Source organism: Myotis nattereri (assembly GCF_964212035.1).
Source record: "Myotis nattereri genome assembly, chromosome: 19".
NCBI lineage: Eukaryota > Metazoa > Chordata > Mammalia > Chiroptera > Vespertilionidae > Myotis > Myotis nattereri.
In genome coordinates this window covers 17502869-17527795 of record NC_138095.1, presented here as the reverse complement: position 1 = coordinate 17527795, position 24927 = coordinate 17502869, and the positions used below count along the sequence as shown (strand labels likewise).

General features: G+C 49.4%; 1 protein-coding gene across 1 annotated transcript; it reads left to right on the top strand.

Annotated features, from left to right (window-relative positions):
• Nucleotides 1-255: 255 nt before the first annotated feature.
• KCNJ1 (potassium inwardly rectifying channel subfamily J member 1) lies at nt 256-24680 on the top strand. The gene is made up of 2 exons (XM_081114213.1): nt 256-452; nt 21539-24680. Exon 2 carries the CDS (start codon nt 21560-21562, stop codon nt 22676-22678), a length of 1119 nt encoding a protein of 372 aa, XP_080970339.1. The 5' UTR covers nt 256-452; nt 21539-21559; the 3' UTR covers nt 22679-24680.
• The last annotated feature ends 247 nt before the right edge of the window (nt 24681-24927 follow it).

The following is a 24927-nucleotide window of genomic DNA, read 5'->3' as shown; positions in this document are numbered from 1 at the left end:
TCCGTGGGGATCCCCAGTGTCCCCACGTGGGAGCATGTAGCCCCGGTGCACATGGGCTCAACCTCACACGGTTGACTGAGACACTGTCAGCCTGAGCAAATTCGGCTTCTGGCTCCAAGTCAGGGTTCCATAAACAATCCCTCTTAATTAGCCCCCGCAGCTCAACACCTCTGGTGCATCTAGCCTGGTTTACTGCCACGCCTACTCCTGTTGGATCCGGTTCTAAAGTAAACTGTGTTCTTTGAGAGCCGCTGCATACAGATGAGTAGGCAGCCAGTCTGAGCTGACCCACAGACTCATAAAAACCAACGGGGCCTCGGGCACCCTCGCCCGGGACACCCAATTTCTTGGATCAAAGGTGCAAGGACCTGCTCGCATCAAGGATCCAGCTGCTTTCTTGGGGACCAAGACATTGAGCTTTTGTCTCAATATTCACTCAAGCAGCCCATGAGGTAAGGAGGCGAAATGCCTCGATGCCCCTTTGTAGCAAAAAGGAGTTAATTCTGATGGAAATGTAGCCCCTTTTCTACCACCTCAAATCTAAACATTCCCAGGCGGATACAGGTGTGGCTTTCACTCACTCATGGGATGCTCTGGTCCCATGTGGGTTATGAGCTGTGAGCTTCATTTCACAGCCCTGAGCTGAAGGGCCGTAGAAGCCTCATGCCTGGCGCCAGCTCCTCTCTTCTTGGTGGTACACGGGTGTGTAGGTAGAGCGTCTGTCCCTGATGGCATCGCCCGTTGCTGCAAGACCTTGAAAATAGCGGAACCTCTCTCAGGCCTTTTCCAAGGTTCAGGTGAAGGATACAGGTGTCAGTGGGGTCTAGTAGAGAAAAGGCTTAAGACTCACCTCTGGTGAAAGGTGTTAGTAAAACGTTTCACTCCATCAAAATGCCTTTCCTTCGTTGTATGTAATGCTGCATGATGCCCAGGGCATGCATTTGGCTTTCCCAACATTGTTCAGCTCCCTGAACCCTGCTGGGTCAAAAGCTCTATGACAGTGAATGCCACTGTCCTATGCTCTGCCTTGTATGAGCCCAGGAATGAGCAGACACGGAGCCTCATCCTCCAAACATCTCTGTCTTGTAGATTCTGTGAATAGTTGTTCAAAAGAAGCGTGTCTATTGCGAATGGCAAGCTTAAGGGGAAAATGTGTGCTTGTTTCCTTGAGTGGGGCATCCAAAATGGAGCGGGATATAGCGACTGTGGTAAGAAGGCCGTGGTAGGCGAGGATGTACCCAGCCCGGCTGCGGGTGCCCTTCAGACATGAGCGCGGTTTGGGTTGTCTTATGCTACCTTGTTCTGTGAAAATGTGGCTGCACTAAATTTCCCCAGGAATGATGGATGGGGTAGAGGTATCTGGGAAGGGATGAGTAGCAGCAGATTTTTTTGGGGGGGCGTGCAGGGCTGGACTTGCAAAGAAGCACAGTGAGTGGGTCACTAGTGGATGTTCTGGGAGCACTGGCTGTTGGTGGCACTTGGTGAAAAGTATGTGATGCGCTCTGATTGCCAAGCAAGCTCTGCTCCGCGGAGCTCAGACTCAGGTTTCTCATGCACGTCTCTGCCTTTGGCTCAGCAATGCGTTTTCTTCGCTAGGTTACTAGGTCACGAATCTTCCCTGGACCTGTCACAGCTCAGGGGTTTCCCAGGGGTTCCACTCTGACTCCAATGCTTTGCCTTTTTCCTGTTTCTCTGGCCTCCTTCGACCCCAGGTTTCCTAACTCCTCAAAGCTCCCACTGGATGGCTTATGTGTCTCACCTAACATTCACTCCTCCTGGTTCTACCATTTAAGATGCTAATGATGACCACTGTCTTTCTTCTCTTCATGATTACCCGTCTATTGATGTTATCATGATCCATACAGGGATTTTCCTTCATTTTTCCTTTCAACAAACTTATAACGAGCACCCACTGTGTTTTGGGAACTGTGATAGGTCCCATGCCCTGATAGAAGGGCTCCTGTCCTCTGGCACTTACAGTTTAGGGGGAATGTTCGGGAAACAGGCTCTGACCCTGGCAGGGTAAACACCGTGATGAATGGGGACAGTTACACTGCAATGTAGTCATGATGTCATCGTTGCACTCACAGGAAGGACATCCTACATTGCCTACAGAAGACCTCATGGACGTACGATCCTAAAATCTCAGGGTAGGCAGGATGGGGCCTGGTGGGGGCAAGAGGAAGGGCATTCCAGAACAAACAATATGGCATTTACAAAAATACGAAGGCACGAGAGAGTGCTACATGTACAAAGAATACCAAGCTGGTGTGACTGGGGGTGGGTGGCATTGGGGGGGGGGGGTGAAGAGAGATGAGACAGGAGAAGCTGCAGAGCGAGGCCACGTGCCCAGGACCTTGTGTGCGATGCTACGGAGCTTGGGCCGTGTCTTGATGGTAGTGGGAAACCGCGCAAGGTCATATTTTTAAAAGGTTGCTTTGTCTGCAAAGCACAAGGTAGACCATTGCTGGGGAAGCCAAGTAGGAGATGCTAAGAGGCAGGACACACAGGATCCAGTGGCAGGCTGGCTGCTGGGACCAAGCGTGGCTCTGAAATAAACACCTGCGAGTTGACTGACCTCATTCAGGAAACCTCTCCAAAGTCCAGGTGATGAACAAACTTTGAATGGAAAAGAGCATTTTCTCAGCATTAACCCCGGTCCCCCTCCCCCATATCCACCATGGCCTCTTGGCCACGGGGAGATGAGTTGACGGGCCCCCAGATGTTATGGGGAGACAGGGAGTGTGTGGGGCAGTGAGCTGGGTTTTCAGCTGCCTCCTCCTCAGAAACAAGCCCACGGCCATTTGCTTTTTGCACCTTTGAAACACATGCATATCTGGGGAGAAGGAGCATTTTTCTTCTTTTCTTTTAATCCTCACATGAGGATATTTTTCCATTGATTTTTAGGGAGAGTGGAAGAGCGAGGGAAAGACAAAGAGAAATATCAATGTGAGAGAAACACATCAATTGGTTGCCTCCTGCACACGCCCTGACCAGGGCCGGGCCCTGGAGAAGCCTGCAGCCGAGGTATGTGCCCTTGACCGGAATCGAACCCAGGACCCTTTGGTCCGCAGCCTGATGCTCTCTACCCACTGAGCCAAACTGGCTAGGGCAGAAGGAGCATTTCAGCACAGTGCACATGCATCTCTTTCCCCTGAGTGTCTAGGTCTTAGATGAGGCTAAGGGTATCAGCGTCTCGGTCCACATGACGCCCCTTCAGGTGCACTGGGGGAGCTCTGGGCTGAGGAAGCTGAGAAATCCCAAAGGCAGAAAGAGGCAGCGCTGGGTGCAGACATGCCCCTGTCAGACCCCAGTGTCCTCCACACAGCCCGCCTCCTTCCACTTGGCAGGTGTGGCAAGAGGCCTTAAATTATTAAATGCGGTCACGCAGTTCAGAATTTCTGGAAAAGTCAGCACTTTGGGGTTTAGTTTCTGACCTACTTCAGACGAGGCACTTTAGCGATGCCAGCCGTATTGCTGTTAGCGCTATAGGGCCCGAGAAGACAGTATGCCAGAATGCGCATCGTGTTGCTAGCTCAAGTCACTGTGCATGCATTTACTGGCACAAAAAGCAAAGTTTGCCCACTAATGAATGGAGGGTGGTTGGCCACAGTAATTCGTTTTAAAGACTTCTGTTTACCACCTCGCTCTTCTCCACGGCAGCTGGACATTTTCCGAAGTAGGAGTGATGGGCAGCTTGAGAAGGGGCTTGAGAGAAAGCCATCTGTATGCACTTCGGGGCCACTAAGACCATTCTGATTTTACAGGTTGAGAAAAGAAAGTACAGAACTGTGTCCTGACCGGGTGGCTCAGTGATGGAGTGTTGGCTCAATGAAGGGTCTCAAGTTCGATTTCCAGTCAAGGGCATGTTCCCAGCCCCTGTTCGGGGTGTGTGGGGGAGGCAACCAATCAATGTGTCTCTCTCACATCGATGTTCCTCTATCTTTCTCCCTTCCCCCACTCCCTTCCACTCTCTCTAAAAATCAATGGAAAAAATATCCTTGGGTGATGATTAAAAAAAAAAAGTAAGAAAGAAAAAAACAGAAAGCCCAGAATTGCGATGACTTAGTGTAGAGCCAGAAGGGAGAAGGCCCAAGCCGTTCCCAGTCCGCTGTCTCCTGGAACATGCATGACTCGTGAATAATATTAATGCCACTCTGGGTGGCAGAAAGTGGTTGGCTCGATTATGTCACTCATAGATCTTCTTGAGCAAGCAGGGAGTGTGTGGACATCAGGGACACAAAACAGAATACAAACACCTTCCCCCCCCCCCCAACAAAAAAAAAAGGGATGAGGGAAAAATCAAAGTGGAGATATACAGGAGGGAGACGCCTAGACAAGTGAACCAGAAACAAAAAATAGCCTGAAGGTCAAAGGGGCCACAGGGGTTCATTCTCTGCCGGGTTTGTTATGAAGGACTTTCAGAGGATGAGTGTCGCCATCCTGGCCATGACCTTGTCAGAATCCACGGGCAAACACCGGGAGAGATGCCCATACATACGGGACTTGCTGGTTCTGTTTGAAGAGAACAGCAGAAAGAAGCAAGAAGAATGCAGACAACGGGCTCCCTCAAAGCTGTTGGGAACCCAAAGATGCTGCACCCCAAGCAGTTGCTTCCCAAAAACTCTTACAGAGGGCTCAACCTGTTCATATAAAACTCAGCCCAACATCATCACATGAAAACACAGAGCACAGGGTTACTTTTAAGCAGTCATTCTAAGGGTTCATCAAGGCCAGCTCACCCACTGCACAGATGGAGGAAGTGAGGCCTACACGGGTGCCATGACTTGCTCAGGTCCCTAGGAAAAAAAGAAACCTGAATTCACCCAGCATCACTTCGGAGCAATCACTCAAAGATGACTGTTATTTTCCTAAATCCATTCCCCAGTGTGCGCACGCGCGTGCCCCCCACGTGCCATGCTCCGTCCTGCAGTTACGCAGCCTGGTAAACGTTGCTTCTGGTTGGAAGCATGTCACCCACCTCCCCCTCTGAGAGCAGATGCCTCTGATGCTCTGTGAAAGTACAAGCCTCGAATTTCAGTTCTTTTCGAATGTCCCGATGCCCTTGACCCTCCCTCCCTCTCTCCCAAGTGCACAGACACCGGCGTTACTTGGCTGGCATTCAGGAATTGTGTCCACCGGGGTCTATGCACATGCCACTTGTCCCCGGGGAGCAGATCTAAATGGGCAGCACAGCCCCGTTGAAAGCAACAGGTTAATGCTGTCTCTGCAATTAGAACAGCCCTCGCTCTCTCAGGTGACTGCCCCTAGGGGAAGGCTCATGCTTCGCTGCCCTTGATTAAATTCTTGGGCGCTTGCTGGCTCTATCCAGCTTGGCTATTTGTCCTTGAAGAGTTCAACAGAACTGGGAACGTATGAGTAACTGTTGTTTAGGTCCTTACGGGAAAAGACTCCCTGAAACTTCACCTTTTGGAGCCCAAGCCCACTTGAGGAGATGTTGGAAAAGATGTGTGTGGTCCCAGTCCCGTGCCGGAAGGCACACTCGACCATTGCTGGGACCAGCGTACTCTGATGCTGCCGCTGATGAATGGCGTAGAGAGGGCTTGAGTCGGATTCAGAGATAAGTCGCAGGGGCACTTAGGAAACCCTGCGGAAGGCCAGGCAGTGCTAAAGTGTGAGGACACAGTCCCTAAGCTACAGAAGTCTCCATCTCACTGGGAGGACAGGCGGGAGTGACAGGTACATTCTACCTGATGGGCCTCTCTGACCCAGTCTGTTTCCCGGGCAGCCCCAGCAGGATGGGGTGGGTGAGGAGAGAAGGCTCATCTTCTCCCAACTCCTCCATCCCTGGGGATGGAGAGGAGAAGGGGAGTCCCGAGAGCTCTCACGAAGGAGAAGGGGAGTCCTGAGAGCTCTCACCCAGAAGAAGGCTCACCTGGGCCACGTCTGCGAATCCTTTGTCTACATCCATCCTGTGAGTCCTCAAGGTTTCCTTCCTATCGGTACGCACCCTCCCCACGGCCAAGGCACAGAGGGATGGAGTAGGGGAGAATGTGGACAGGATTCGGACTTTATTGCCCTTCCTGCTCATACACACGTGCCTGTGGCTGGTGTACAGCCTATGATGGGTTTTCACAGCCAAAGAGGCTTCTGGAAGTGTCCTGTGATGCTGAGGGAAGGGGTGAGAGGGGTGGAGAAGTGGCCCAGCCCAGCCTGGCGCTGGGAGAGACCTGTCTGGGGAGGCCTGCGCTCAGGGCGAGAAGCAGCCGATCCCTTCCCACGGTCTGACTGCGGGGACCGTGAAATGAAGCAGGAAACGGGCATCACTTGAGGTCGTGGGCCTACATTGCTTTCCGACTAGGAAGGACTGGCTTGGGGTTGGATGTGGGGAGAAGCTGAGCCTGCAGAGGTGTGGAGAGGCAGGGGCAGAGGCAGAGGGAAAGAGAAGTCAGCTGTGGGCATGTTGGCTGCAGAGACGGGGAACCTGTGTGCAGGGGATGGACAGAACGATGCGGGCTTTGCCTCCATGGCTGCCTCTCCCTGCTGTGGAGTTAACAGAAGTAACCCCAGACATTGTGCATAGCATGTTTTTGCTTTTAAAAAATTACTTTTATTGATTTCAGAGAGGAAAGGAGAGGGAGAGAAAGAAACATCAATGATGAGGAAGAATCCTTGATCTGCTGCCTCCTGCATGTCCCACACTGGAGATCAAGCCACAACCCGGGCATTTGCCCTGACCAGGAATCGAACCCTGACCTCCTGGTTCATAGGTTGATGCTCAACCACTGGTCCACACCGGCTGGGCTGTTTTTGCTTTTCAAACAATTCCAGGCAGGCCCAGCAACGTGGCCCCCAGGTCCCAGAGAGGAAAATCCCTGCACCAGGGGAGGGCCTGCGAGGGCTTGGTCCATGGACTGGTCAGGGGGGAGCCCGCCCAGGCTGGCAAGGGGGCAGGGTCAGAGCTTGCCCCCCCCACCTGCCTGAGAGCCTGCCCTCTCTCATCTTGGCATTGCCACCCCCACCATCGGGGAGACTCAGGGCCCTTCTACTCACTGATGCTTTTCAAGGTCACCCTCGTTACTGTGGCTTTCTTAGCCCTTATCACAATCTAGAATTACCGTGTTTATTTGGTCCCTTTTTATTATCTGTCTTGCTCTCTCCACCTCCCTGAATAGCAATCTTGTTAATGCTGTGTCCCCAGCTCCGAGCACAGAGCCCAGCAGGTGACAGACTCTCCATGAATATTTACTGACAGAAGGACAACAAGGAGGGAAAGAGAGAGGGATGCAGAACCGGGGGCAGGGGATGGAGGGTGGGGTGAGTCCTGACCTTTCCCTCAGCCTTCCTGCTTTTCCTCCCTTCCCTTAGGTCGGAACTCACCCATCCACTCACCCACTCTTTAGGGACGCGTGGTACCCCTTGGAAGGACCCAGTACCCCTTGGGTTCCCCTCCCAGCTGTGCCTCATATGAGCCATCCAACCTCTCTAAGCCCCAGTTCCCTCCCTCGTTCTCCATTTGCTTTCTGTTTCACCCACATGTCCTTCAGTGTCTCTGAGCTTTGGCACACGGGTTAGCTGCTTGTGCACTCTGAAAAACATTTAAACCCTTTGCTAATTAAAGAAAGGCTGAACATGGGTAGTTCTGTGATCATGTGAACCCATGGTCAGAAGCCCATACATTTCTTAGACACATTTCCAAACACCATCATGAGTTCGAAATATGTGAGATGGATGTGCCACTCAAAATTGTAGAAAACCTAAGCTTAGCTTAAAAAGCAGAGAGAAAATGCCCACAAATGCACCGGATGCGTATGAACGTGATGCCCGTTGTTCCTGTCACCTCTTGGTGGTGTTGGCCTCCAGGAACTTGCCATGTCTCAGACCATCACTGGACATTCATTTGATTGTAAGTTGGGTAAGCAACTGAAAAACATATTCATCTGCAACTTAAAGGAAAATAGCTTCTCTCTCTCTTTTATTAATTTTTATTATATTTATTTTTATTGATTTCAGAGAGGAAGGAGAGGGAGAGAGAGAAACATCAATGATGAGAGAGAATCATTGACCAGCTGCCTTCTGCACGCCCCACACTGGGGATCAAGCCCGCAATCCAGGCATGTGCCCTGACCGAGAATGGAACTGGGACCTCCTGGTTCATAGGTCGATGCTCAACCACTGAGCCATGCTAGCCGGGCCTCCCTCTCTCTTTAGAGAGACAATGGAGGCCTCATGGGTGGTGTTTGTTATATGGTGGACAGATCAGACCAAGTCTGAACACTTGTGAAACTTGCAGCCCAGGGAGGCTGTGAAGTTTCGCTTAATCAAAAAATATTTGTAGATTTTCTACTGAGGAATCAGAGGGAAACAAGAGGGCTGCTTACCTGGAGCGTATATTCTTCAGAAGGAAGCTAGGCAAGAAGTGAACACAGTAAACAGGTAAACAAACCCAAGACGGCATCTGACCAGGGTTGGGCAGAAGCTGAAATGAACGGAGAGGAAGGGCTGACTGAGGCGGGGGTGCCACCTCAGATGCTGAAAGGCCTGCGAGGAGGTGACAAGGAGCCGAATCCCGAGTGACCTAAAGGACAGGGAGACCTGGAGCAGGACAGTCCCGAGGGAGGAGCAGCAAGTGCAGGGAGCAACAGCGGGGCCCGTGTGAGCAGCTGGGCTGGTGGGGACACAGCGAGATGAGCTGGGGCTGCGAGTGTGGCAGAGCCCAGGTTACTAGGGCCTCGAGGTCCCAAGGGTGAGGAGGAAGCAGGAGAAGCTAGCAAGATAGCAGCGCAAGCCGATGTACAGGTTGAATACCTGTTCGTAGGGCGGAGAGAACGACAGCACAGAAGTCACTAAGCGGGTGATTTCTGTCTCCTTTCCTCTGTGGACAAAGGTGGCAGCAGGGAGATGGAGCGAGGAGGGCAGAGGGGTTCTGAGTCTATGTGCAGAAGGAGCAGGCAGACTTGCTAATGGAAAACAATCAGGATTGAATCAAGGTTGCACTTGCAGGAGGGGCTGGTTGTGGCCCTTCCCGAGCTGAGGTTGGCCTGCACTCAACAAAATAAAGATCAAATACGTTGTATGAGGTGCTAAGAAGGAAAATAAGAGGGTGCTAAGAAAACATTTTTAGAGAAGGCATTTCAACCCAGGATGTGCGGCCCTGGTGTGCCAGGGGTGGGTGCACCCCTCACACCTGCCCCGAGCTCCTGGGACCGGAACCCTTGCCCCCAGCCCTTAGAGAAAGGACTGTGCCACGTCCCTCAAGCCCTGTGCTCCAGCTGCCCTGGGGTCTGGAAGGCTGGCCACGCTAACCTCCCAGGAAATGCAATTGGTCTGGCACAATTGGATCTTCATGGTCTAATCGAATCTCATCGTTTTATGAGCAATCTTCTCTCAGATCCTCAGCCTTGCCCCCACCTTTGTTAATTTTCCCCTAGCAGCCACATAAACAAAGACTTCTCTCTCTGGGCTTCATGGTCACTCCAAGTGCTCCTTACACATCCTCTTTATAGCTGCCTGGAGCCCGTGGTCCCCTCCTCCTCCCCACACCGCAGAAGGTCTCGGGGAGAGCCAGGGAGGACAGGGGTAGGCAGGCAGAGACTGCTTTCCAAGGCCTGGCATCTGCCCGGGTGGACTCTACGCCCTTCCCTGCATCTCCCCTGCAGCTCATGAAGGCACTTCCGAGGTTGCCCTGGGCCTGGTGGGAGAGCCAGCTGCCTGCTCCAATCCAGACCTGAGAGTTCACGTGATTCCCCAAATGCCAGCTCATCCTTTGGCTGGCTCTCCATCCGGGCTCGTCAGCCCTGCTAAGCAAGGAAGGGGGCTGCCCTATGGAGATCCCCCGTGCTGGGGCCTCTGCAGGCCCCCATCTCCATGCTGGGAAGCAGGTACTATCTCCGTGTTTCCATTGTGGTGGACAGCAGTCAGGTTCAGAGAAGCAGAGCGGTTTCTCCTGTGACGAGTGAAGGAGTTGGGTTTAAAGCCACGTCTCTACTACCGTACAGCCTGTCCCTTCTCTGCCTCCAGGACACCTGTGAGCTCCACCTTTGCTCTGCCAACCCCACTGCTGGCCTTCGGTGGTGACGTTCTCTCGGTCAGCGCTGCCCACAATGCAGACCCCACACCCCCAGTGCTCAGGGGCCAGCATTCTGGTCAGTGCTCAGACAATTGTCCATCTCTTCACAACTCCTGGTGGCCTTTCTTCCCTTCCCTTCCCTTCCCTTCCCTTCCCTTCCCTTTCCTTCCCTTCCCTTCCCTTCCCTTCCCTTCCCTTCCCTTCCCTTCCCTTCCCTTCCCTTCCCTTCCTTTCCCTTCCCTTCCCTTCCCTTCCCTTCTCTTCTTCACAAGGCCAAGGGCAGCCCAGAGGGACCATGCCAGGCCTAGAGGATGTGGAGATAACCCCCCTGTTGAAAATGGTACAGTTGCCCGGCCGGTACCATTGCTCAGTGGTTGAGCATCGACCTGTGAACCAGGAGATCATGGGTTTGATTCCCAGTCAGGGCACATGCCCAGGTGCTGGCTTGGCCCCCCAGTAGGGGGCATGTATGAGGCAGCTGATCAATGATTCTCTCTCATCATTGATGTTTCTATCTCTCTCTCCTTCTCCCTTCCTGTCTGAAATCAATAAAAATATATATTTAACAAACAAAAAAAGAAAAGAAAATGGGTACAGTCACTGGGAGTACGAAAAGAAGAAAAGTGAAACTTAGGTGTGGGCAGAACAGCAAGACAGACACATCCCCCTCCGCCCCCCCCCCCCCACGGCTCCCTAAAGCAAACATAACTCACCATGAGCTCCAGGGTCTTGTCTGCTCACTAACGTCTCATAGTGGCTTTCAGTTTGTTCTGTTTTCCGGGCTAATCGATTATATTGGGGAGTGAGCTCTGTAGGATGCAGGCGGCCTGCTCAGTCACGCACCACCAGCAGCAGAGCTGGAATTCAAGCCAGACTTGCCCACGTGCCAAGGCCAGACTGTGGGGCGCCTGCACGCATTCCCCAGGTAGACGGGCCTCGGTGCCTTTCGGAGGAATTAGTGCCATAACAGGACAGGCTAGAAGACTTCAGTTTCAGCCCCCAAGCCATTAGTCACTTAGGATACTTAGTAAGGTCTGGGCCTGGTCCCGATGGCGTGTATGAATCCCATGAGGCTCTGTTTAAGGGGGGCAACTGAACAGAGAGATGGGGGGCGGGGCTTGGTACATTCTGTCTTGCTCTTGCTAGTGGCCCTGGCTCAGAAGCATGCTAGCCCTGCCTTCGGGAAAGGGCCAAGCCTGGGAACACACAGTGGGTGGTTTTCTTTCTTCCCTGGAGGGGTCCTGACTATGGACTCCACACAGCTCTCTGCCCGGCTGCCAATCATGCTTCCTGCCCCTCATCTCTCCTGTGCGTGGGGGGCAGATGGAGGGGGTGATATGGGGGCATGTGAGGTCTGAAATGGTCCCATGGGATCTGGCATATCTTTGAGGTAGTGGGGAGACTCCAAGAGGTCTGTTTAAAGAAGAACTGGTTGATTAACATCACTGACCCAGGAATAGAAAAAGGGCTGGAAAAAAATTAAAACCTGTGCTGAAAGGAGGAGAGAAAGAGAGAATGAAATTGAGTTCCCACGGGAGGATGAGCGAGTGTGGGAGGTCAAGATGAGGCTGGGGCTGTGTGCAGCAGGGTGGAGTCAAGGCCACATGAATGCCCTCCTGCCCCCTCGGGGCATCCTATAGATAGCCTGTGACCCTAAGGGCCTGCTATGCTTTGGGGAACTGCTGACCTGACTCCCAAGCACGTGACTTTAGCTTGACCTCTGGCCCTGGAGGGAAGAGGTCAGCGTGGGCAGAGCTGAGACGGGGCTTCACCCTGGAGCTACTGGCTCAGGGTCACATTGTGCAATGTTCTCCCCCTTGGAACTCAGGGCGGGTGGGTGGTGAGAAGTGTCCACTCTCTGCTCACTGGCTCCGCCCATTACCACCTGGACAGGTAGGAAGAAGAATGTCCCCCATGATGCCCAGAGAAGAAACGCTGCCCCATATGCTGGCAGAGCTTCTGTTTAAGAGTGAGGACAAACAAAAAACCCGCTTTCTGTACCCAAGGCTTTTGTGTCCAAGAAAATTATTTTGGTGGTGGTGCCTCTAGAATCACAGTGGCCATTGGCTACAGGAGGGAGGTGCCAAGTGCGGCTGAGGCCCCAGCAAGGGCCTAGGGCCGTGGTCAGCAAACTGTGGCTCGCGAGCCACATGCGGCTCTTTGGCCCCTTGAGTGTGGCTCTTCCTAAGCCTTAAAAGTACCCTAATTAAGTTAATAAGAGTGCACCTACCTATATAGTTTAAGTTCAAAAAATCTGGCCCTCAAAAGAAATTTCAATCGTTGTACTGTTGATATTTGGCTCTGTTGACAAATGAGTTTGCCGACCACCTGCCTAGGGTGTGCTTCTGGCTGGTGCTGGAGGGAGAAGTAGAAAGGGAAGAGGAGGAAATGAGGACTAAGACATGAAGAAGAGGGATGAGGATGGGGGTGGGGGGTTTGATGCTGACTCCCTTCTATGCAGCAGGCAACTTTACACAGGTACTTTTTTCTGCACCGTCTTTATTGAGATATAATTCCCGGGCCATAAACCCACCCATTTCAATGCACAATACTGGTTCATTAGCATATTCACAAAGTTGCACAACCATCACCACAATCAGTATTAGAATATTTGCAGCACCTCAAAAAGCAACACCCATACCATTAGCACTCATTCCCCAGGTCGCTTCGTCCCCCACACCTTGGCAGCTACCAGCCTATCTTTCTTTCCCAATAGATTTGCCTATTGTAGGCATTTGTACAAAAGGAGTAATCCAATTTCTGGGTTCTTTCACTTAGCACATGGTTTTCAAGGTCTTCCATGTTGAGCACACCTTTTTTTATGGCCAGATAATATCCCACTGTATCTATAGGCTGTCCCAAAAAATGTATGTGCACATTAACAGCTGATAACTCACTTAATTTTGAAAATGAGCTCCATGTGAATGAACACTGAATTTACCATCCTTCAACATGTGTATACGTTTTGGGGGGACATCCTGTGTATACCTCATTTTATTTCTTGGTTCCTCAGTTGATTGCCACTGTGTTGTTTCCGCTCTGGGGCCGTTCCTTCATGAATAATGCTGCTATAAACATTGGCGTGTAAGCTTTTGCGTGACTGTGCGCATTTGCCATTTACTCCTCATCACAGATAGGCATTGTCACCACCAACTTCTTATGGAAAAACTGCAGCTCGGAGAGGCTGAGTGACATTTTTCAGACAGAAAACCTTTTGATCTGATTATGACAGAAAGCCAAATCAGGGGAAATAAAGTGGAATTTAGCTTCACCCTTTCTGGGTCATTATACACATCACTGAGTCAAAGGAGACGGAAGGAATGAGGGAACGTGCGTCACAGGTCTGCTGAAGGCTCCGTCACCTTCTCTGGGGAGCTGGGTCTCAGGCAGGGCCCTCGATGGCCCTGCCCAGGCGTGGCACTAAAGTCTGGGGATGGGGGCCCCCTTGTCCTGCTCACCCTCCTGACTCAGTAGCAGACAAGAGCACTGGTAAAGAGCAGCTCCAAACAGTTGCTGGAGTCGCAGGCCAGCCCCGGGGGAGCCAGGCGGCAATTGTCCCCGGGGGCACCCCCTTCTGAGAGGGCATCCTGGGTGAGCTCTGCCCGCTGACAAGAGGCGCCCCGTATGGGATGCAGCTCGGCCCCAGGCCGGCTCTGTGGCATGGAACAGGGTCACCGAGACTCCTGGCTCCGCTCCCCTCTGCCTCCGGGGCTTTCTCAGAAAGCTCTTGGACATGGGAGAGTGGGGGACGTGCCGCCCCATTAATGCACCTGTGAGGCTCGGCAGGACCCGAGCCAACGCTGGTAATCATTGACCCTCAGAACCCCCAGGGCAGAGCGGGAGAACCGGCAGGAACACTGGCTCCCCGGCTAATCCACTGCCCGGGCTTGGTGCTGGAGCCCTGCCCTTCCCGGGCCTTTCTGGGAAGCGTGATGCTGCTGCAGCCTGGACACTGGTGAGGAGCAGCCCAAGGTCAAGGCACCGCAGATGACGACGCGATTGGATCCTTCACGCAATGCACGGCTGGAGCTTGAAGGAGGCACTGGAGCTGGAGGTGGTGTTACTGAAGGTGTTAATAGCGGATCACTCACCCCCCTGCCCAAGGGTTGTCTCAACTCTTTCTGTCCGTCAGATAGAGATGAAGGTTCCCATTTTTCATTTAAAGAAATGGGCTCACAGAGCCTTAGCTGATTTCGTTCAGTGGATAGATCTTCGGCCTGCAGATTGAAGGGTCCCGGGTTCAATTCCAGTCAAGGGCATATGCCCGGGTTGCAGCCTCGATTCCCAGTAGGGGGGCGTGCAAAAGACAGCCAATCAATGATTCTCATCATTGATGTTCTCTCTCTCTCCCTCTCCCTTCCTCTCTGTAATCAATAATAATATCTTTTTTTTAAAAAAAAAAAAAGAAAGAAGCCCACTGAGAAGTTATGTAGTACCCAGGATTAGAGCTAGCAAGTGGCTGATCCAGATTCAAACCCCACACACCCACTTTTTACATCCCAGTGGGCCGCTTGACAGGGCTGTGACAAGGAAACTTCAGGTATCAGCTAGAATGTGGGACCGACCAGCAGGCACCCAGAATCCCCTCCCAATGCAAGGATCTGGTGCCCTGCACCTACTTGGCACATCCTCCACGCTGGGCTACTCTGACACAGCTCCCTTTAGCTGTGGGAGCAGCATCAGGAATCCTAGCCCCCAGTGCCTGTATATAAGGCATCAGCTCCCTTATTCCCCGATACGATAAGTTGCCAAGGCGTGGAATGCTGAATGCTTTCTTAAAAACAGAGTGTACTTGCTTCAGACACACAGGAAAAGCATATTCACAGCTTCCAGTCCACATGGAATTCATTCATTTCTGGGCTGAAAATATAATATTGGGGGGGGGGAGTGGGGGGAGGAACTTGACACAATGGAGATGGGTGGTCAGGCACTCCCTTCTCTTTGAGAAACTGACATTTAAGGTTCTTTCTGAGAAATGACATTTCAGTTGAAAGCAAGAAGTGAGTCTGGAGGGGCGAGGAGAGGGCCAGGTGTTCCCAGCAGGGGAAATAGCGCGCGAGGCAGGCTCAGGGAAGCGAACCACTGGCCCAAGTTTCTATTGTTGGTATGACGCAGGGCTGGGCCAGTGTCTCCTCGGCTCCGTAGCCCCAGTCTGTTGCTTACCCTTGACCTTGGCATTCAACGCCTATTGCTGAGCTGACTGGCTCCAGGCCAGGATGCTTCGCCTCTGCTGGTGGGCAGTTCCCCAGCCTCCCACACTAGGCATCACCATCACAGCTCACTTCTGACTGTTGGATATGCAGTCACTGCACCATACACATCTACAGAGGCCTCCCAATGGGAGATGGCATTCCCATAACCTCAGGCCATTGCTGACAATAAGTTCAAGCCAGGACGATCTCTAGAAGCTTCCAAAGTAAGTACAGAGCTCAACAGAACATCTGCAGCTGCCCCCTCGGTCGCTTCCCAACTCCTTAAGCATCATCGCCTTTTACGAGTTCTGTCTAGCATCAGGAGGCCCTTCTCATGCCAGCCGGGCCTGTGACCTTCTCTTCCAACATACACCCTCGGATCTAATCCAGATGATTCTGTGCCCTCTCCAGGGGGTCCTCACCCTTTTTTGGGTGCTTTTGCTCATGCTCTTCCTTGTCTCTGGAAACCCATCCTCTCTCCACTAATCTAGACCTTTCAGGTTCAGTGTCTAAAAGAGGGTCTGGTCTTTTGCCAGCTCTTGCCCTCTTATGTGATGTCTCCATTGAGTAAGCAAACGTATGGAAAGTCACCATTCCTGTTGCATAGTGGTAGGTCCTGAGTAAGTGTTCGCCTTCCCTCCACATTGCTTATTAGCTACTTTGAGAATGCCAGAGGGTTTAAAAAAGCAAGGGCTCCTCAGGCCATTCTAGATTCTTCTAGTTCAGTGGTTCTCAACCTTCCGGCCCTTTAAATACAGTTCCTCATGTTGTGACCCAACCGTAAAATTATTTTCATTGCTACTTCATAACTTCATAACAGTAATGTTGCTACTGTTATGAATCGTCATGTAAATATCTGATATGCAGGATGGTCTGAGGCGACCCCTGTGAAAGGGTCGTTCGAAAGCCAAAGGGGTCGCGACCCACAGGTTGAGAACCGCTGTTCTAGCTCTTTTGCTCTTTTTACACTCTGCTTTGTGACCTCTGCACATTGCTTAACTCCTCTGAATCTTACTTCCCCGCCTCCCAGGGTGACTGTGAAAATGAAATATGCTAATGCATGTGAGAGATTTTGCACTTGTGTCTAGCTCAACCTGTAGGCTCTTGGGGGAGGGTGCTTTTACAGCTCCAGGGGACACCATTTGTACTGTGCTCTAGGGGGCGCAGTTCACACAGCATGCAACCGTCTGCTGTTGCCAGGAGCAGGGTACTGATGCTCTCCAAGGCATTTTTCATTGCCATTTCACACTCTCTAGAGACTTTTCTCAGTCATAATCTTTCTTTTCATTCATTTTAAGCTGTACCTCTTCACTTTTGCCTTCTCTTATCCTAACTTTGGCTCAGTCTGATGTAGAACTCCTGAAGCTTAGGAGAGAGCCTTGAGAGCACCAACACCATAGACCTTGCGATTCCCTGGCTCTTGTTCCCAAGCTCGCTTCTCTGGACGGAGCCAGGTGCCCAGGAAGGCCTGTGTGGCATTCCCACCCTGGACACAGCCGACTTGGGGCTCTATGGTGGAGAGGGCATGAGCAGACCCTCAAGCCAAGGGTGGGCTATTCCTAAATTCATTCCCCAATCTAGGCTGGCAGAGTCCTGAGGTTCAGATGCCCCTTTACATGCCCCTGAGGCCAGGAGAAATTGTTTCCACTGGCTTTGCCAAGTTCTATTTAAGAACCCAGGCTGACCCCACGTGAGCTGCCTGATAGTGCAAAAGGCATCAGAAATAACTTCTCTCGGAATTACCGAGCAAAGGGGACATGACGCCTTCTGCCAACCATAGGTTCCAGATATTAAAAGATAACTCGGGGGGGGGGGGGAGGGCGGAGATTAGGTGACTGAGGCTCCTCGGGGCTCTGAGGGTTTGCAAATCCAGCTGGGTGGCCATCCCCCAGCAGCGTGAGACCGTTTTCATGGAAAACAGGAAGTCCTCCTAGTCAGGGGCACCCGTTTGCGCTCCTGGCAAAGGTATGTTGAAGAATATCAGCTTGGCACCTGGCCTGTTGGGTCTCCTCTTTGGTGGCTGCTTTTAAAACTCTGTTCTCAACCCTTTCAGGGCAGCAAACCTGCTGTACTGCGTTACTGACGTACTTAACCTGGAGTAACTCGAGAGCAGGCACTGTTACCATCTTGGTTTCCTAGTCTAGCACCAGGCACATGGTAGATGTTCAATAAGTAAAGTGTTTGCTCAGTTATATTGGTTAAGAAGGCACAGGAATGTCTCTCCTAAAATATCTCAGTCAGAAGCCATGTAAGTGACAGCAAACTCATTGCATTTATGCACACATTGATCAATTGCTTTATCTTCAGTCAACACACATGTATAGAGTTCCTACTAAATGGCCTCTAACTCCATCTTCAGGCCTTAGCACCCTCAGATGAGGTGCCCCCCAAATCACTCCCACTTTTTTCTATCCTGGTTGGTAGCACACAGACTGTTTTTTCCAGTTCATTTGCATCTCCTACCCCCACACTGGACTGGAAACTTCCACAGGATGATTCCCTGGTGTCTCGCATGGTACCTGGTACACATTCCAGAATCTAATATCAGTGTTGGCTGATAGTAGACAAATACATGAATGTACACATAAAGGTAATGAGTGTTTTTTCAGTTGATGTGTTTTCACAGGGGATAGATACCCATCTGATAGAGGTCTTTGAGGAAAGATGTTCCTTTGGGCATTATACAAACCAACCATGTTGCAACGGCCGATTTACGTAGCTCATGTCCCCATTCAACTGTGAGCCCCTTGAGAAGAGGAAAAAAGTTCTATTTGTCTTTGAAATCCTACATGAGGAGCATACACCCAATATTTGAAAAGCTTACAAAAAGTTTATTTTCTGAGAGTGGACTGTTTACAGAACGCTAATGCTGAAATCTTGAATCATTCACTTGCTTTGCCAGGCCACTCCAAATACCTTGGTAAATATTAGCTAATATACAGCCCTTTGCTTGCTATTAAGATTTACTGATTTCAATAGAAAGTAACCTAAAAACTGTGGGTGTTACATAACCCAGACACCAGGGCCAATCTCGAATCAACCAATAGTTTAAAAAAAAAAACATATTGGCTTTGTCTGTGGTTGGATTAAATGCCACTGTCTAAGCAAAGTTGGATGTGTGCTGTGTGCATTGGGGGTCTGCCTTGTGAATGATGGCTTTGGTCAGAGGATGAATTTATCCTGTAGTCGTGCTTTCTCTAGGGATAATTCTCACTCTCTGAAAAAATAAATCAACAGTCTATGTGAAAAGTACCTTTCATAAAGGCCAGATTTTATTTTTAAAAAATCCAACAATAAAGGCTGCTTATAAATCTCACTTTCTTACGTAACAGGGACTGTTGTTCAGAGAGATTAACATGGTACCTTGTTGCTTCCTGGTGTGATCTTACAAATATGTACTTACCTGTGTCTATGTTTTCACCTGTGTCTTTGTGAACACCTGGACGTCTCACCATCTCAGGGTGTCCAGAGCAGAGTCTGGGAGATTGAAGATAACTAATTGTTTCTGGTGAAAGTTCTTGGGCACGGCCTGGGCGACACAGCAGGTGAGCCACCGAGCGTGGCAAGGAGAGGAGAGAAATGTCGGAACACAGCATGCCTGCTGCCCAGGGACCTCAGCCGGCGGTTTGTCATGTCTTAGCATGACGGTATTCAAGCCATGCGAGGTTTCTAAAGATAAAATACATACCCAGGCTGGGGCTTGGTGTGAGAACAAACAATTGCCTTGGTTATACCACACAAGTCCACTACCCAATGAAGTGTTTTCAAGCTAGTACAAATTAGCATCAGTCCACTGACCAAAGACTAAACTGTATTAAGCTGGGTCTAAAACAAATCAGCCTGCATCCAGAGGCCAGCTCCCAACACCGCTCCCTTGCCTTGCCCAGCCATGGATGCTTCAGGTCAGAATACGTTTAGGATGAAGGTAAGTGCGAACCGTCTGGGGAAAGCATCGCAAGCCGGTTGCTGTTGTCTCAACTCTTTGCAAGGCCAGGTGGATGATATTTTATTAGCAATAGAGGCATGGAAACCCAAACTTATCCAGAGAAAAGTCAGGGGGTACTTATTCACTCTACAGAAATATTCTTTATCACCCAAAGTGAAATGAGCCTGTCCTCAAAATTTCAAATCGCCACAGCTGTGGTTGTCTCTTCACCACTTCTACGTGGTGTTGGCTTCTTGTGTTTCTACCTGCTCTAAGACCACGGATTTAAGAGAGACTGGAAAAGGGTCGTGGGGGGGGGGGGAACCCAGAAGTTGGTGTGTTAGGAGCCATCTCTGGAATGATAATGTATGACAAAGAGATTGTGGATTCAATTGATATATGTTGGCTTTAGAATTTAGTATCTTGTGTGAGGGCCCCTCTATGAAGAGCTTTTGACACACTATGCGCGTCCGTGAACCTGAGAAAGGGAGAAAGTCCCAGTGAATGTAAGCAAGGTTGAAGATTGTGTGTGCAGAGAAAGGGGAGAGAGTGGGAAAGACTACGTCTTCCACCATGAGTTGAATTTGGGACCATCACCTAATATTCTTGGGGACTTGAGGTCAGTGAGGGCTGGGTGGGATGAAAGCAGGCACTGCTGTTTGCTCTCCTGGTAGCATTTTTTAAAAAAATATCTTTAGAAACTGTCCTCAAAATTTCAAATCACCACAGCTGTGGTTTTCTCTTCACCACCTCTACTTGGCTGTTGGCTTCTTGTGTTTCCACCTGGTCTAAGACTGTGAGCAAGAAACTGTGGAATATCAGTTTTGTTTAAAATTTATCACTAAGTTGGTTTCGCTTCCTAGTTTGTATGAATAAACGCATTTTTGAAGGGGGTTTTGAAATCTATTTTAGAAACATATTTGCATTTAATTCAAAATATCATGAAGACATGGCTCACCGTGGTGAATGAGCTTAGAGGCGGTAGGCACGCCTAAGGGAGGAGGTAGTCTTGTGTTTATGTCCCCAGGTGTCATCATTGTTGGCTGTTTAGGGGGAAATCCCTTCATTCTTTTGCTACACAATGGAAGTCAAAATAATGCCATCGATAAGAAACCATTGATCAGATAGCATTTGAAGAGCTTAATTCATTTACTGACTTATTTCATTTATGTTTTTATACTAAATAACTAAGACATAGGCTGTGCCAGCAGCTGGGAAAGAGTGAGTAAAACATGATCCTACCTCACAGAGTATTAGAATTTAAGTCAGAGCTCCCAGTCCTTTAGCTTGGGAGCAGGGAAGGATGTGTGAGATATTGCTGGTGACCACCGTACTACTTTTGGGGGGGATGTTGGCATGCCACAAAGAGAGAGTAGAAACAGGCTTGCAGAGGCACTGAGAAAACTTCTGCCATTAAAGCAAAAAGGAAGTTGATTAATACTTGTCTGAAAACGTCTCAGGGAAATTTAACTTTAGAAAAGAAAGTTTCATAACTGAGAGGCAGTGGGGAGAGGCTTTTCTGGACTGCCCAGCAGGGACCCTCATGCTCTCCATGTCCTCCTGCCGCTTTGTTAGGTACATGCCTGGATGGGTCATTGGGATTATCTGAGTCTCAGTTCCTTCATTTAATAAATGAGAGGACTGAATCGAATCAGGATTCCTCTTGATATGTATATGCCTCTAGCAGTACACGAGATGGTGTAGGTAGTATATTTATGAGCGGTTTTTTTCATAGTTACTTATTTTTATATATTACAAAAAATATAAATAGTGCATCAAGCTTCTGCTTTCACAGATATTTTTGCTTAATATAAAGCTAAATTAATTTTTAATATATATATTTTATAGTATTACAGACATCTTCCATTTCCCCCCTCCTTTATCCCTCTTCTCCCAACCCTTATTCACTGCCCCGCTCAGGTCTTCACTACCCTATCGCATACCATGTCCATGGACTATGCACATAAGTAAATCATTTCTTTGGTTTATCTCTTCTCATCCCCCCAACTTAATTTTATATTTTTAAAGGAGAGCTCATTTAAATAATAATATCAAAATATCATAGTACAGGTCATGATGGTGATCACAAACATTTTCAAGGTTGTGTGCGATTGAGGTCAGGAACCCTCTTAGATTCCTTCCAATTCTATCTCATTGGATCAGTTTTCCTCTTTATATTTAAGCAATATGGCCTTCTGGTGGAAAGTTTCTATTGAAAATAGCATTGTGGCATCCAGAATAAACCTGTCAGCTTGCCAAATGGTCAGTAATCCAGATTGTTTGGAATGTCTTTTCATAAACAGGTAGCTCTTTATGTGCGTCACCTACGTCATTGCTGCTCTAAATACAATTTTTTATTTTTTGTTTTGTTTTTCTTTGATGTGTTCTCAGATCAAGGTGTTGACAGAAAGAATGTTCAAACATCTTCGGAAATGGTTTGTCACTCGCTTTTTGGGGCATCCTCGGCGAAGAACAAGGCTGGTTTCCAAAGATGGAAGGTGCAACATAGAGTTTGGCAATGTGGAGGCGCAGACGAGGTTTATATTCTTTGTGGACATTTGGACGACGGTGCTTGACCTCAAATGGAGGTACAAGATGACCATCTTCATCACAGCCTTCTTGGGGAGCTGGTTCCTCTTCGGCCTCCTGTGGTACGCGGTAGCCTACATTCACAAAGATCTCCCCGAGTTCCATCCACCGGACAACCACACCCCTTGCGTGGACAACATCAATGGCCTGACCTCAGCTTTTCTGTTTTCTCTGGAAACACAGGTGACTATTGGCTATGGATTCAGGTGTGTTACCGAACAGTGCGGCACCGCCATCTTCCTGCTCATCTTCCAGTCTATCCTTGGCGTCATCATCAATTCCTTCATGTGTGGCGCCATCTTAGCCAAGATCTCCAGGCCCAAAAAGCGGGCGAAGACCATTACCTTCAGCAAGAATGCCGTGATCAGTAAGCGGGGCGGGAAGCTGTGCCTCCTCATCCGCGTGGCCAACCTCCGGAAGAGCCTCCTCATTGGCAGTCACATCTACGGGAAGCTTCTCAAGACCACAGTGACTCCTGAGGGAGAGACCATTATTTTAGACCAGACCAATATCAACTTCATAGTTGATGCCGGGAATGAAAATTTATTCTTCATCTCCCCACTGACCATTTACCACATCATTGATCACAACAGCCCCTTCTTCGACATGGCGGCAGAGACGCTTCTCCAGCAGGACTTCGAGTTAGTGGTGTTTTTAGATGGCACCGTGGAGTCGACCAGCGCGACCTGCCAAGTGCGGACATCCTATGTCCCAGAAGAGGTGCTCTGGGGCTACCGTTTTGCTCCCATCGTGTCCAAGACCAAGGAAGGGAAATACCGCGTGGATTTCCACAACTTTAGCAAGACTGTGGAAGTGGATACCCCTCACTGTGCCATGTGCCTTTATAATGAGAGAGATGCAAGAGCCAAGATGAAGAGAGGCTATGACAACCCCAACTTCACTTTGTCAGAAGTCAACGAGACAGATGACACTAAAATGTAGCAGTGGCTTTTCAACACAAGTAAAGCCAAGTTTCGAACACTCATAGTGACTAGCGGCATGATGAAGCCATCAACCATTTGGGAGTGTGAAACAGACAAAAGCCTTCCAAGTCCACCAGCACACTGCCCCTGAACTCTATAACCGTGATTCTACAAGACTCTACAAGGCTAGTGCAGTAGAACATGCATTGTATTTGTAGGAAGCTGGAATATAGAAGTCATGGGAGCTCACTTGAATATGATTATTTAAAATCATGCAATGTTAATAGAAACACAAAAATTATCAAAAGTCTCATGAGATGAAATGTGGTCTTTTTTAAAGTTTCCTTGAAGAAGTTATAAGCTTTATATAGGATCAGGGGAAAAACATATTCTTGTCTTCATTCTACTGATAAGCAATAAGTCACTTTATTTATTTTTTAAAAAAATTTGTTGAATTTTGGGGGTAACATTAGTTCATAAAATTATATAGGTTTCAGGTGTACAATTCTATACTAAATCACCTGTATATTGTATTGTGTGCTCACCACCCCCAAGTCAGGTCTCCTTCCATCACCATTTTTCTCCCCTTTACCCTCCTCTACCTCCCTCTATACCCATTTCCCTCTGGTAATCATCATACTGTTGTTATCTGTGTCTATGAGTTTTTTGTGTTTTTGTTTTTGTGTGTGTGTGCTTAATTCCTTCATTTTTTTTCACCCCAATGCCCCTCCTCTCTGATAGCTGTCAGTTTGTTCTCTGTATCTGAGTCTATTTCTATTTTGTTTGTTAGTTTATTTTTTCCATTAAATTCCACATATATGTGAAATCCTATGGTACTTGTCTTTCTCTGACTGGCTAGTTTCTTGGGGGACTCTTTAGGGTTCTCTCTCTACACTATAATGTCATCTGCAAGTCACTTTTATTTTAACATTGACTTTTATCAAAGAAAAGATTGCCTCCTGAGTTGGGGGAACTGAACCAAAGACAATACGAAAAGACTGTTCCACAAAGAACAGCTGTGGGGCTCTGACCCTCCTGAGCCCTGATCGTTGGAGTTCCCATCTCAGCCTGGGCCACACTGTGTCTGGAGGAACTAGGGACGGCTCAGTCCATGGACTCTGTGTCACTCCGTCCCCAACGTGGAGAGGAGCACCGAGCCCAACCTGCTTTACGGTGGATCCACATGCTGCTGCCCAAGCTGGGTTTTGGCCCAAACGACCTCATGTGGTATATTTAGACAGAAGCTAGATTGTCGCTCCAGAATCTCCATGAACGCTTTGCTGCAAGAAAGAATGCTTGGTGATATTTCTTTCCATTTGTATTCGTGTGATAAAGGGCTATGAATGTATTAAAAGAGTATCTCCTGATCTCCCAAGAAGGCAATGAGGAGTTTAAAGGGAAAGTCAGTTTAGAAGGGAAGGTACCTCTAACTTCTGAGAAAAACTGTATTTGTGTTTTTCTGCCTGGGGCTGGTATTGACATGCTGCTTCTCAAGGAGAAAAAGTGTGAAAGGGAATGAGGTGTGGCCCCTCAGTGAGGACAGAGCCAGGACTTCCTTTCTCTAAGGGCCAATAGCACATCTTCCTGAAAGGGGCCAACTTAATGTAAGGATTAACCTTTAAAAATTTTTAAAATATATTTTTATTGATTTCAGAGAGGAAGAGAGAGAGAGAGAGAGAGAGAGAGAGAGAGAGAGAGAGAGAGAGAAACATCAATGATGAGAGAGAATCATTGATCGGCTGCCTCCTGCATGCCCCCTACTGGGGTCAAGCCCACAAGCCAGGCATAGGCTCTGACCAGGAATTGAACCATGACCTTCTGATTCATAGGTCAATGCTCAACCACTGTGCCACACCAGCCAGGCAGGATTGATCTTTAGGGGAAGGTTTTGCTGTGAATGTCTTAGTTCCCCACCTATGTGATTTTGAATGTATTCTCAAAGGATGGTACTCAAAGCTGCTTAGGAATCAACTGTTTTGAGTGTGATGATTAATATATTAAATCTCTGGTACTGCACGTTCTTTCTAAAAGTGTCAGTCATTGTGCATCAATGTGACGGACCAGCTGATGGAAACCCTCTTGATGAGAGTGGACTTTCTTCGGGGAGCAGTGGGAGGGCTGGGGGGCTGGCAAGCAGGAGGAAATGAGCTTGGCTGCCCGCATGTGCTCCCTGTGTCACCCAGCACACCCCTCCAGTGCGTCTTAGCACATAGAGTGGCAGCTGCCAGCACTTGTCAGTAGGGATGGCTTTGTCTGCCCGGGCCTGGG